The sequence below is a fragment of the Mytilus trossulus genome, chromosome 3 (assembly GCF_036588685.1).
Source record: "Mytilus trossulus isolate FHL-02 chromosome 3, PNRI_Mtr1.1.1.hap1, whole genome shotgun sequence".
Classification (NCBI taxonomy): domain Eukaryota; kingdom Metazoa; phylum Mollusca; class Bivalvia; order Mytilida; family Mytilidae; genus Mytilus; species Mytilus trossulus.
The window spans coordinates 81,620,659-81,632,709 of NC_086375.1; the positions used below are offsets into that span (position 1 = coordinate 81,620,659).

At 33.2% G+C, this 12,051-nt stretch overlaps 2 protein-coding genes across 4 annotated transcripts in view; both read left to right on the plus strand.

Moving 5' to 3' along the window:
* Positions 1–12,051, plus strand: part of LOC134712610 (maleylacetoacetate isomerase-like) — a 37,043-nt gene that overhangs the window by 14,134 nt on the left and 10,858 nt on the right. The window contains exons 5-8 of one of the 3 annotated variants that reach the window (XM_063574334.1): positions 1,877–1,954; positions 4,925–5,051; positions 5,548–5,650; positions 9,717–9,881. In XM_063574334.1, coding sequence (XP_063430404.1) covers positions 1,877–1,954; positions 4,925–5,051; positions 5,548–5,650; positions 9,717–9,846 — 438 coding nt within the window. In that variant the 3' untranslated portion in view covers positions 9,847–9,881. The remainder of the gene's footprint in view (positions 1–1,876; positions 1,955–4,924; positions 5,052–5,547; positions 5,651–9,716; positions 9,882–12,051) is intronic. The other 2 variants (XM_063574336.1, XM_063574335.1) reach the window with 2 other exon arrangements.
* LOC134712608 (maleylacetoacetate isomerase-like) overlaps positions 1–12,051 on the plus strand; it is a 270,737-nt gene that overhangs the window by 14,115 nt on the left and 244,571 nt on the right. The gene's annotated exons all lie outside the window — the stretch shown is intronic.

Here is a 12,051-nt window from a genome sequence, read left to right on the forward strand (position 1 = left end):
GTTTTCGCACTCTAACTTTAGTAAAAGTGAACAGAAATTTATGAAATTTTAACACAAGGTTTATGACCACAAAAGGAAGGTTGGGATTGATTTTGGAAGTTTTGATCCCAACATTTTAGGAATTAGGGGCCAAAAAGGGCCCAAATAAGCATATGCCGAATCCAACTGTGTATGTAGATTCTTAATTTTTGGTTCCGTTTTCAAATTGGTCTATATTAAGGTCCAAAGGGTCCAAAATTATTAGTTTGAATTTAAAAATTGAATCCTTGGGGTTCTTTGATATGCTGAATCTAAAAATGTACATAGATTTTTGATTATTTGCCCAGTTTTCAAGTTGGTCCAAATCGGGGTCCAAAATTAAACTTTGTTTGATTTCATCAAAAATTGAATAATTGGGGTTCTTTGATATGACAAATCTAACTGTGTTAGTAGATTCTTAATTTTTGGTCCTGTTTTCAAATTGGTCTTCATTAAGGTTCAAAGGGTCCAAAATTAAACTAAGTTTGATTTAAACAAAAATTGAATTTTTGGCCTTCTACGATATGCTGTATCTTAACATTTATCGGTTGTCCCTCTGTCTATATCACTCTGTTCAGCTCTTAATATTATTCCGTATCATGTCTTTGTGACGTCAAATACGTTGACCCGGCCTTTATAACTTTGACCCGACATATCAGCGACGTCATAATGTTTGAACCGATGTTAATAACTTTGACCCGAACTTATCAAGTCATACATTTGTGCTGGCGAAACAAAGAAAACACTTCCGAAACACACAAATATAGCCCGATAAATCGATTATCAGATTATCTGCATATTGATATTGTAAAATATCAGATGCTTGACGTTATATGAAGGCTTTTTGATCTCGTTCGCTACGCTCACTCGACAAAAAGCTTCATATTATGTCTCGCAGCTGATATTTTATCAACATGCAGATAACCTGATAATCGGTACGTACTTAGATTTTTGATAATGGGCCCAGTTTTCAAGTTGGTCCAAATCAGGATTCATAATTATCATATAAAGTATTGTCCAATAGCAAGAAATTTTCAATTGCACAGTATTGCGCAATATCTAATTGCATAATATTGTGCAATAGCAATCAATTTTCAATTGGAGTTATCTTTCTTTGCCCAGAATAGATATTTGTGCAATAGCAAGATATTTTCAATATTCTTTGAAAATTTGAGTTATTTTTCTTTGTCCAGAATAGTAGTTGAATCAACTTAAATCATTGTTTTATACAATATACATTGTATTTTCACTTTTACTACCAACTGATAAATTAAAACAATCTTTACCATTTAGTGATAACAAGTACTTTTTTTTACATTTTAATATTTTATGATGTAATTAAATGAGCAGTTATTGTTGCAAACTCCTTTAGAAATTTGAATTGAGATCAGTTTTGAAAAAAGGGAAAGGGGGATGTGTAAACAAAATTTTTGGGGGGGGGGGGGGCAATTTTTCTCATTTCAGATTTCATAAATAAAAGAAAATTTCTTCAAACATTTTTTTTGAGAGGATTAATATTCAACAGCATAGTGAATTTTTGCTCAAGGGATTTTTTTTTTTTTAAGTTCATTAGACCACATTCATTCTGTGTCAGAAACCTATGCTGTGTCAACTATTTAATCACAATCCAAATTTAGAGCTGAATCCAGCTTGAATGTTGTGTTCATACTTTCCCCAACCATTCAGGGTTCAACCTCTGCAGTTGTATAAAGCTGCGCCCTGCGGAGCATCTGGTTACATTATGTAAACTTGAAAAATATCATGCATTCTATTAAACTTGCAGAAAGTTATACAAAATCATTGAAAATATCTCAGTTTGAATTGCCAATCGTACAAAATTTGCCTTTTTCTCATTTAGGTTGCTGTATTAGAATATTTGGAGGAAACTTATCCAGATCCTCCATTACTACCAAAAGATTCCTTACAAAGAGCTAAGGTAAGACATATAGAAACAGCTATATATAAATAGACTGCTTCATTATTGCTATTTTACTAAATTTTCCGTTGCTCTAAACAAAATTTTCATCATAATCCAAATATCGCCCAATTACATAAACATTTTACCTATGTCATCAAAAGCAAAACTGTTCAACTCCTTCTGTCCATCCAAAAGGCCTAAGGGTGGATTCAATGAAATGGTATAATTTGATATTTGACCTGCAGCTTGATAACATGAGTTGTAGACAATAAGCAATTTTCTCATCAGCTGTGCAGCAACTTCCTGTTTGACTATCATTTGAAATTTTTAAAAACACTATACGCAAGGGTTTGATATTTGGTCTGCAGCTTGATAATGTTGAGCTTTATTGAAAAATTTCTCGCTGTGTTGAAGACCCATTGGTGACATTCGGCTGTTTTCTGCCCTCTGGTCAGGTTATTGCCTCTTTGACACATTTCCCATTTACATTCTCAATCTAATGTATGTTAATAAGTATTGTCAAATCGTTCACTTTTGCCCAACTGGTTACTCAGATAATTGTTCCACCGTTAAGTTGATGTTTGAAGGCCTTTTCTATAGAATAGAATACTGTGGATTCATAACTATTCGTTGGATACCAATTTTCGTGGATTTCGTGGGTACAGGAGAACCACGAATTCACATATTCAAAAAATAACAAATTTTCTAAAGGAATGAGTGTAGACTTTGCCAAAATCACGAAATTAAATATCCACGAATATGTAAGTTTTCTTCAAACCACGAAAATTGGTACCCACGAAAATAAATGAATCTACAGTAGAATAGAATATTTTAATATTAAAGTGCAACCTGAATTATAACAAACAATTACATTCATATATTCTAGTAATGTTCAGCCAGCCAAATAGGCTCATGATGCAATGTACATTGTGTATCATTATTGATTTGTTTTATATGTTACTTCGTAATTTAGGCTTATCTTCCAATGCATTTAGCCATTCCTGTTGATGCATTTCAAAGAGTTTGTTCTTTACACAAGATATGATATGAGCCTTTGGTCATAGTTCTGAGTTTGGATTGAAATATACATCCTGTAGACCACATTTAGTCATCAATATTTTTACATCATTATTCCATGTTCTTTTATATCTGTTGGAAATGTTCAAATCCCACATAAAAGTTTTGCGACACAGCCTATATTCAGGAATTTCACACAATTTACACCATAGTTTTATCATGTTACATTGAGTTTTCATGTGTATAGGAGTCCAGCCTGTATCTCCTGTGATAGCTGGGAGAGGAGCATGCTTGCCAACTCCCAAAAATGTTGTATGGCTCTGTACTGTAATCTTTCTAGCGGATTGTACTTCTTATATCCCCAAACAGCAGATGAGTAATCAAGTATCGGCGACACTGTACTGTCATAGATTTTAATGTAAGTATCATAGTCCATGTTTCCCATATTATAGTATTTTGAAGTTAATGATCCTAAAGCTCTGCTGCCTGCGGTAAGTAATTCATGTGTTGTAGTTGTAAAATCGGTTTGTTCACAGATGACTAGGCCAAGATAGCGATATTTTGAGGTAAGTTCCAATGCTTTATCACCAAACAGAAAAGTAGGACCGCACTGGTTAACTGTAGTTTTCAGAATGTGCATAACTTTAGAATTGTCTTAATTTACTGTCATTCAATGATCATTTGTCCATTTGTGCAAAGAGTCTAGTTGTGATTGTAGTCTATCAGCACTGTCGGACAAAATAACTAAATCGTCGGCATACAAGAGACAGCTTACCATTTCGTCTCCTATGTTAATTCCTTTGTGTAAGTTGTTGATTTCTGGGATTAGACTGTTTAAGAAAAGGGCGAAAAAGTGTGGGCGCTAAATTGTCCCCTTGACGGACACCAGCGTCAACAGAAAACCAATCAGTTAGTGTGTTTCTTGATATTTGCACAACGTTTTTCAACTTTACATATTTTTTATAGTTCTGTAGAATTTCCATGTATACCATTTGACAATAGTTTGTTCCATAGCAGTGTGTGGTTTACAGAGTCAAACTCTTTACTTAAATCAATAAAGCACAGATGAGTGTCCATATTCATAGTTTTTTGGTTACACAAAATAGTACCCTACACATAGATATAAGAAGTTGTGGTATATGAGTGTCAATGTGAAAACCTTCCATCCAAGTCATACATTTACATTTTTATAATACAATGAATTGAAGTTTGTCCTTTGGTATTATAAGTCTTGTCTGTGAATATTCCTTGCGAAGTTTGACTTTTGAAAATCAAATACAACTTATCAACTACAGCGTTTGTACTAACTTCAGATTGAAAAATAAAAAAAAAACTTCTTGATCTTACAGAATTTAATATGTCTGAAACCGATGATTCTTTCATTCTCTCTTGTTGTCTCTGAAAATAATGTGGAGTGATTCAATTTGAAATGATTAGGCCTGTTACTCGTACTATCAAGTATACATTGATTACGTTCACATTTGTTTGCGTTGCACAAATTTTGAGTTAGCCTTTCATTTAAAGTATGACAAAGCCTTGCACGACGGAGATTGTACATTCAGATGTAGGTCTACACAATATAAGAACAAAAATGAAATAATGAAGTTAATCGTAAAATTCAATCGTATTACTGATTTAAAGTTACTGTTAAAAAACATGTTTACAAATTTGTTTCCTTAGGATCTTGCCGGAGCAGAGAGACAAGTTCTAATTAATTTTATATTTTTGGATTAACAAAAGCAATCAATATACTGGAGAATTGATCTGTCAAATTAATTAACGTGACAAAATTTTAAAAGAAAACATACCTACATGTATTTAATGATTTCAATACAAATTTATATAAAATCTATCAAAATTGAAAAAAAAATTTAACTGGTTAGCATTTTTGGTATTCGGTATTTGGTCCTTCAAACCATTGACCCGTTAACTGGTTAACCGTTGACAACACTAATTTTATTTTATTTGTAGGTAAGGGAGATAACTGAAACAATTTGTTCTGGAATCCAGCCATTGCAGAATTCAAATGTTCTTCAGAAAATTGGAGATGAGAAGAAGAATGAATGGGGGCAATTTTGGATAAACAAAGGATTTGTAGGTAAATACATCATATTATTTAAGGTGTAGGTATTTTGAACAATTATTTGTAAAACAAAAGAAAATTATCATGTTGATATCCATTGTCAATAGATATTTATATTCATAACATACTGATTTCACTGAATATATTGTGTTTCTGTTCTCCCAAACATTCTTTTTACATATATCAATTTCTTTATAGACTTGAGTGATATTGAGTAAGAGTTTTTGTTTCTGTATGTTTTAGGATGGGTTATATGCATCTCAAAATGGGGACTTTGATATTTGATATTTTTGGCAAACATAACAATTGCCCTCTATGAGTTTTGATCCTTTAATTCTGATCAATTCTGGAAAATCGTATTTTGTAACGTAGTGACCGAAGAATTGAAGCTACATTACCTGTTTGTAAATTCTGCAACATTAAATATTTCTGATTTGTAGTTGTAGGAAAACAAAACAGATTGAATCAAAGATGGGATTTTTTAATACATAGTTTGTTTTTCAATTGATAGCTTTGGAACAATTACTCAATAAAACAGCAGGAAAATATTGTTTAGGGGACGAAGTAACCTTGGCAGATTTATGTTTAGTGCCACAAGTTGGTAATGCAATAAGGTAAAGTAGGTCAAATAAATTAAACAAGTATTTATATTGTAGAGAGTCTAATAACAACACATCTTTAGGGACTGCTGCAGAAATTTATTGATCAACATGTTTCGGTGCCTAGGGCACCAATATTAGGATAAAAACAATACATAAAATCATACTGAAGTACAAAATCAGGTTGTAAAAATTTGAACGTCACAATGTTACAATGGTAAGTAACTTTATTAATAGCAAGTGAAAGTGAAAGTGAAAGTTCATTGTAAGTATGTAAGCAAACTATAAAAAGAAATTAAAATAAAAAAAGGTTTACTTACATACTTACAATGAACTTTCACTTTCACTTTCACTTGCTATTAATAAAGTTACTTACCATTGTAACATTGTGACTTTCAAATTTTTACAACCCAACTTCAGCATGATTTTATGTATTGTTTTTATCCTGATGACGGTGGACGACGGTGCCCTAAGCACCGAAACATGTTGATCATAAAATTTCTGCAGCAGTCCCTAAAGTGTTGTTGTTATAAGACTCTCTACATTTTATGTTTTTTATCATAACGACCCTGCATAACCAAGGTATCCACTTTATGGACTCTACTGTACTACAGACTCACTAGGCGTTGGTTCACTTTTGTTTGTAATTGAAAGTATTTATATTGATATATGTGTACAGTAATGAAAACTGACGACCCTACAGCCTGTTGATACTGTTTACTTATACATGTATTTAGCATTGCACATAATAATGCATTTCTGAGGAATTATGTTTATGACGTCTTTATAATAGAACTTATTAATCTTTCAGTTACTGTGAGTTGTCTTATATCAGTGCTTCTTGTTGATTGTTTTTATGTTAGTATTATTGTTCTTCTTACCAATTTATTGAGTAAAGCCAAATGCATCTGATTTTTATGCACTTGATAAAATAGCTTTTACACCATCTTTTGGTCACAATGACTTTTGGACCTAATAATTGTAGTTATAACAGATGGGGATATCACTACATATTGCATGAGATATAGATTTTAAATTGTAATTAAATCATAAGTCTTAAAGGGGCACTAGCTGTCAAATTCATGTTCACTGACTCTCATCAAATTCTCATATTTGATTAATAACAATGTTAAACATTTATCCAAACTATTAAAAGTCTAAATCAAACAATAAAAAAGGCACAGGCATAAATATATGTAGCTTCATTTTGAGTGTATTTGAGTCTAGATGCCATCTAATTATTTATCGAGTTGACCTCTATAGTCATCTGATGACCATATAAGCGATGTAAATATAGATACAAATAGATTTAGCAAACATGTGCTGTTGAATTATTCTAGGTCTTTTTAATTTCATATTACAGACAAAAAATAAATGTTAATCATCGTTTTTATCTCTACTAGAATGTTTATGTGTGGATAAATTCAGTCAATCAAATGATTTAACTTTGTTTCACTTTCAATGTTGACATTCTCTCCCTTTAACTAACTTTAAACATACAATTCATGTGTTATCCATCTCAAGCTAAGGGCTTAAATTAAAGTTCACATGAATACTGATTCAATGAGGCCGAATTATTCACTTGCAAGTCATAATCAATGTTTTTTGGCTTATTTTGACAAAATTGAACCTTATTGGCTACTATTAAGGAATTATTATTTCACTATTTGTATTTCATTGCTGATTGAGCCAAAAAAAAAAAAAAAAAAAAATCATATATATATCTCGTAGCTAGTGCCCCTTTAAGCATAAAACAGGATAGACATGCTTGTCAATTCTTTTGTTTTTATTTGTTTTAAATGTTATGCAAGTAAATATCTTAGACATGATAAAGTTATTTTTTATTCGGTTACAATTGGTAAATTTTGCAGTTGAAGGTGTATACTTTTCATGTGTGTTTTATGGAAATTCAGAATTTTCCTCACAAGCATATGGCATATGAAATAAAACTGAGAAAGGAAATGGGGAATGTGTCAAAGCGACAACAACCCGACCACAGAGCAGACAACAGCCTAACACCACCAATGGGTCTTAAATGTAGCGAGAAACTCCTGCACTCGTAGGTGTCCTTCAGCTGGTCCCTTAAAAATCATGTATTATACTAGTACATTGATAATGGACATCATACTTAACTCTGAATTATACACAAGAAACTAAAATTAAAAATCATACAAGACTAACAAAGGCCAGAGGCTCCTGAATTGGGACAGGCGCTAAAATGAGGCGGAGTTAAACATGTTTATCATCTAAACCCTCCCCTATACCTCCAGCCAATGTAGAAAAGTAATCACATAAAAATACGCACATTAAAATTCAATTCAAGAGAAGTCCGAGTATGATGTAACCAAAGAAAATAAATAAAATGACAATAATACATAAATAACAACAGACTACTAGCAGTTAACTGACATACACTTGTTCCCATCACTTGGCGTCCGTCGTCGTTAACTTTTACAAAATTCTCTCTGAAACCACTGGCCCAAATAAATCCAAACTTGGCCACAATCATAATTGGGGTAACTAGTTTAAAAATGTGTCTGGTAACCCGGCCAACCAGCCAAGATGGTCGCCATGGCTAAAAATAGAACATAGGGGTAAAATGCAGTTTTTGGCTTATAACTCAAAAACCAAAGCATTTAGAGCAAATCTGACACGAGGTGAACTTGTTTTTCAGGTTAAGATCTATCTGCCCTGAAATTTTCAGATGAATCTGACATTACGTTGTAGGGTTGCTGCCCCTGATTTTGTAATTTTAAGGAAATTTTGCTGTTTTAGGTTATTATCTTGATATTATTATAGACAGAGATAAACTATAAACAGCAATAATGTTCAGCAAAGTCAGATTTACAAATAAGACAACATGACCAAAATGGTCAGTTGACCCCTTTAGGAGTTATTGCCCTTTGTAGTCAATTTTTAACCATTTTTAGCTCACCTGGCCTAAAAGGCCAAGTGAGCTTTTCCCATCACTTTGTGTCCGGCGTTAACTTTTACAAAAATCTTCTCCTCTAAAACTACTAGGCCAAATTTCACCAAACTTGGCCACAATCATCATTGGGGTATCTAGTTTAAAAAATGTGTCGGTTGACCTGGTCAACCAACCAAGATTGCCACCATGACTAAAAATAGAACAGAGGGGTAAAATGCAGTTTTTGGCTTATAACTCAAAAACCAAAGCATTTAGAGCAAATCTGACACGAGGTGAACTTGTTTTTCAGGTTAAGATCTATCTGCCCTGAAATTTTCAGATGAATCTGACATTACGTTGTAGGGTTGCTGCCCCTGATTTTGTAATTTTAAGGAAATTTTGCTGTTTTAGGTTATTATCTTGATATTATTATAGACAGAGATAAACTATAAACAGCAATAATGTTCAGCAAAGTCAGATTTACAAATAAGACAACATGACCAAAATGGTCAGTTGACCCCTTTAGGAGTTATTGCCCTTTGTAGTCAATTTTTAACCATTTTTAGCTCACCTGGCCTAAAAGGCCAAGTGAGCTTTTCCCATCACTTTGTGTCCGGCGTTAACTTTTACAAAAATCTTCTCCTCTAAAACTACTAGGCCAAATTTCACCAAACTTGGCCACAATCATCATTGGGGTATCTAGTTTAAAAAATGTGTCGGTTGACCTGGTCAACCAACCAAGATTGCCACCATGACTAAAAATAGAACAGAGGGGTAAAATGCAGTTTTTGGCTTAGAACTCAAAAACCAAAGCATTTAGAGAAAATCTCGCATGAAGTTAAATTGTTTATCAGGTCCAGATCTATCTGCCCTGAAATTTTCAGATAAATTGGACAACCCGATGTTGGGTTGCTGCACCTGAATTGGTAATTTTAAGGAAATTTGCTGTTTTTGGTTATTATCTTGAATATTATTATAGATAGAGATAAACAGTAAATAGCAATAATGTTCAGTAAAGTAAGATTGACAAATAAGTCAACATGACCTAAATGGTCAATTGACCGACCCCCTAAGGAGTTATTTTCCTTTACAGTCAATTTTTAGAGCCTCTAGTTTTAAAAGTTTGATTTGTTTGTAATAATGATCAGTGATTTCTAATGTATCTCTTTTCAGATTCAATGTAGATATGTCAAAGTTTCCATTGATATCAAAAATCAATGAAGAATTATCTAAACTGGAAGCATTTAAAAAAGCTCATCCATTTGCACAACCAGACTGTCCAGAAGATCTCAGACAGAAATAAAAAGGTGACTGCAGGTGAAAATATTAACTTTTATGGTAATTCAATATTGTTATAACCCATCGATACTGGATATGGACAAGAAATATAAACTTTAAGAAGGCAGATATAGAATATAAAAAGTTAAAGAGTTTCCTGTGTTGCACAGGGGAAGAATAAATAAGCTCACTTTTGATTTTGACCCTTTTGAATTTTTTTTCAGAGTTGGGGGACTTTAATTGTCACAAAGACAGCGTTTTCATATGTCTCAAGTATGCTTTGATGATTTTTTTCTGACATTTTTTACACTCATATATGGCTTAAACCGTTAAGGAATTAAGGGCACTAAAGGGGGCATAACAAGGGTGTCATGGTTAATGGACAATTACTTATAAGAAAAAATTTGGATTACCTCCTTTATACTGGTTTTACATTCTTAAATGGGTAATTATGGTTACATCTCCGTTGGAAATTTGAATTGAGATTTTGACCATATCTTGAGGGAAAGAATTGTTTTCTTGGGGGAAAAAGGGAAGGGGGGGATAAAAAAAAGAATTGTGGGGGAAGTTTTTTTTTTTATGGGGAATTAAATTCTAAATAGGTTAGTGTATTGCCTAAAATAAAAAAAATAAAATCATATACCAGTAACTAATTCTTAGTTCATTGACTACAGTTATTCTGTGTCAGAAACCTATTATGCACAGGTTAGGAATAGTGTCGGACTAGGATCATGGTTTTACGAGTGATTTGTTCTTGATTTTAGGAGTGTGACCACTTTTTTTTGAGTGAATATGATCAAAAATGTAAACAAACAAACTTCATTTCTGACAAGATGTGATATAAAAGCTTGAGATTAATATACAAGGTTATACAAGGTATATATGTATTTGAGATAAAAAAAATAGTATCATTCGTTAAAAAAAATGATTTAGCCTTACAATGGTTTTATTCCAAAAAACAGAATAAAGTCATTCTTATACACATACCAATGCAAATGTCGACCAAAATGCATACATGGCATCTATATATGCTTAGATATACAGACCAAAATGCATACATGGCATCTATATATGCTTAGATGTACAGAACAAAATGCATACATGGCATCTATATATGCTTAGATATACAGACACTTTACAAAAAATATTGCTATTGCATTGAAAATGCTATTTTGAGACTAAATTCATTTTTTTATGTCTCGGCCTTTTCAAGAGAAGTCTGGCAATTTCGAGTGGGTCCTTTTTTAGCTCACCTGGCCCGAAGGGCAGGGTGAGCTTTTCTCATCACTTTGCGTCCAGTGTTGTCCAGTGTTGGCGTTGTCCAGCGTCATTAGCTTTTACAAAAATCTTCTTCTCTAATACTACTGGGCTGAATTAAACCAAACTTGGCCACAATCATCATTGGGGTATCTATATTAAAAGATGTGTGGCGTAACCCAGCCAATCAACCAAGATGGCTGCCATGGCTAAAAATCTGACATGGGGGTAAAATGTAGATTTTGTCTTATAACTCTGAAACCAAAGCATTTAGAGAAAATCTGACATTGGGGTTTAATTGAGGATCAGGTAATGATTTATCTGCCCTGAAATTTTCTGACGAATCAGACAACCAGTTGTTGGGTTGCTGCCCCTGAATTGGCAATTTTAAGGAAGTTATACCATTTTTAGCTCACCTGGCCCACAGGGCCAAGTGAGCTAATCCCATCACTTGGCGTCCGTTGTCATCGTCCGTTGTCGTCTTTCGGCGTCCGTCGTCGTTAGGTTTTAGAAAAATCTTCTCCTCTGAAACTACTGGGCCAAATTAAACCAAACTTGGCCACAATCATCATTGAGGTATCTAGATTAAAAAATGTGTGGTGTGACCTGGTCAACCACCCAAGATGGCCGCCATGGCTAAAAATAGAACATAGGGGTAAAATGCAGTTTTTGGCTTATAACTCAAAAACCAAAGCATTTAGAGCAAATCTGACATGGGATAAAATTGTTTATAAGGTCAAGATCTATTTGCCCTGAAATTTTCAGACGAATCTAACAACCTGTTGTTGGGTTGCTGCCCCTGAATTTGTAATTTTAAGGAAATTTTGATGTTTTTGGTTATTATCATGAATATTATTATAGATAGAGATAAACTGTAAACAGCAATAATGTTCAGAAAAGTAAGATTTACAAATAAGTCAACATGTCCAAAATGGTCAGTTGACCGCTTCAGGAGTTATTGCCCTTTATAGTC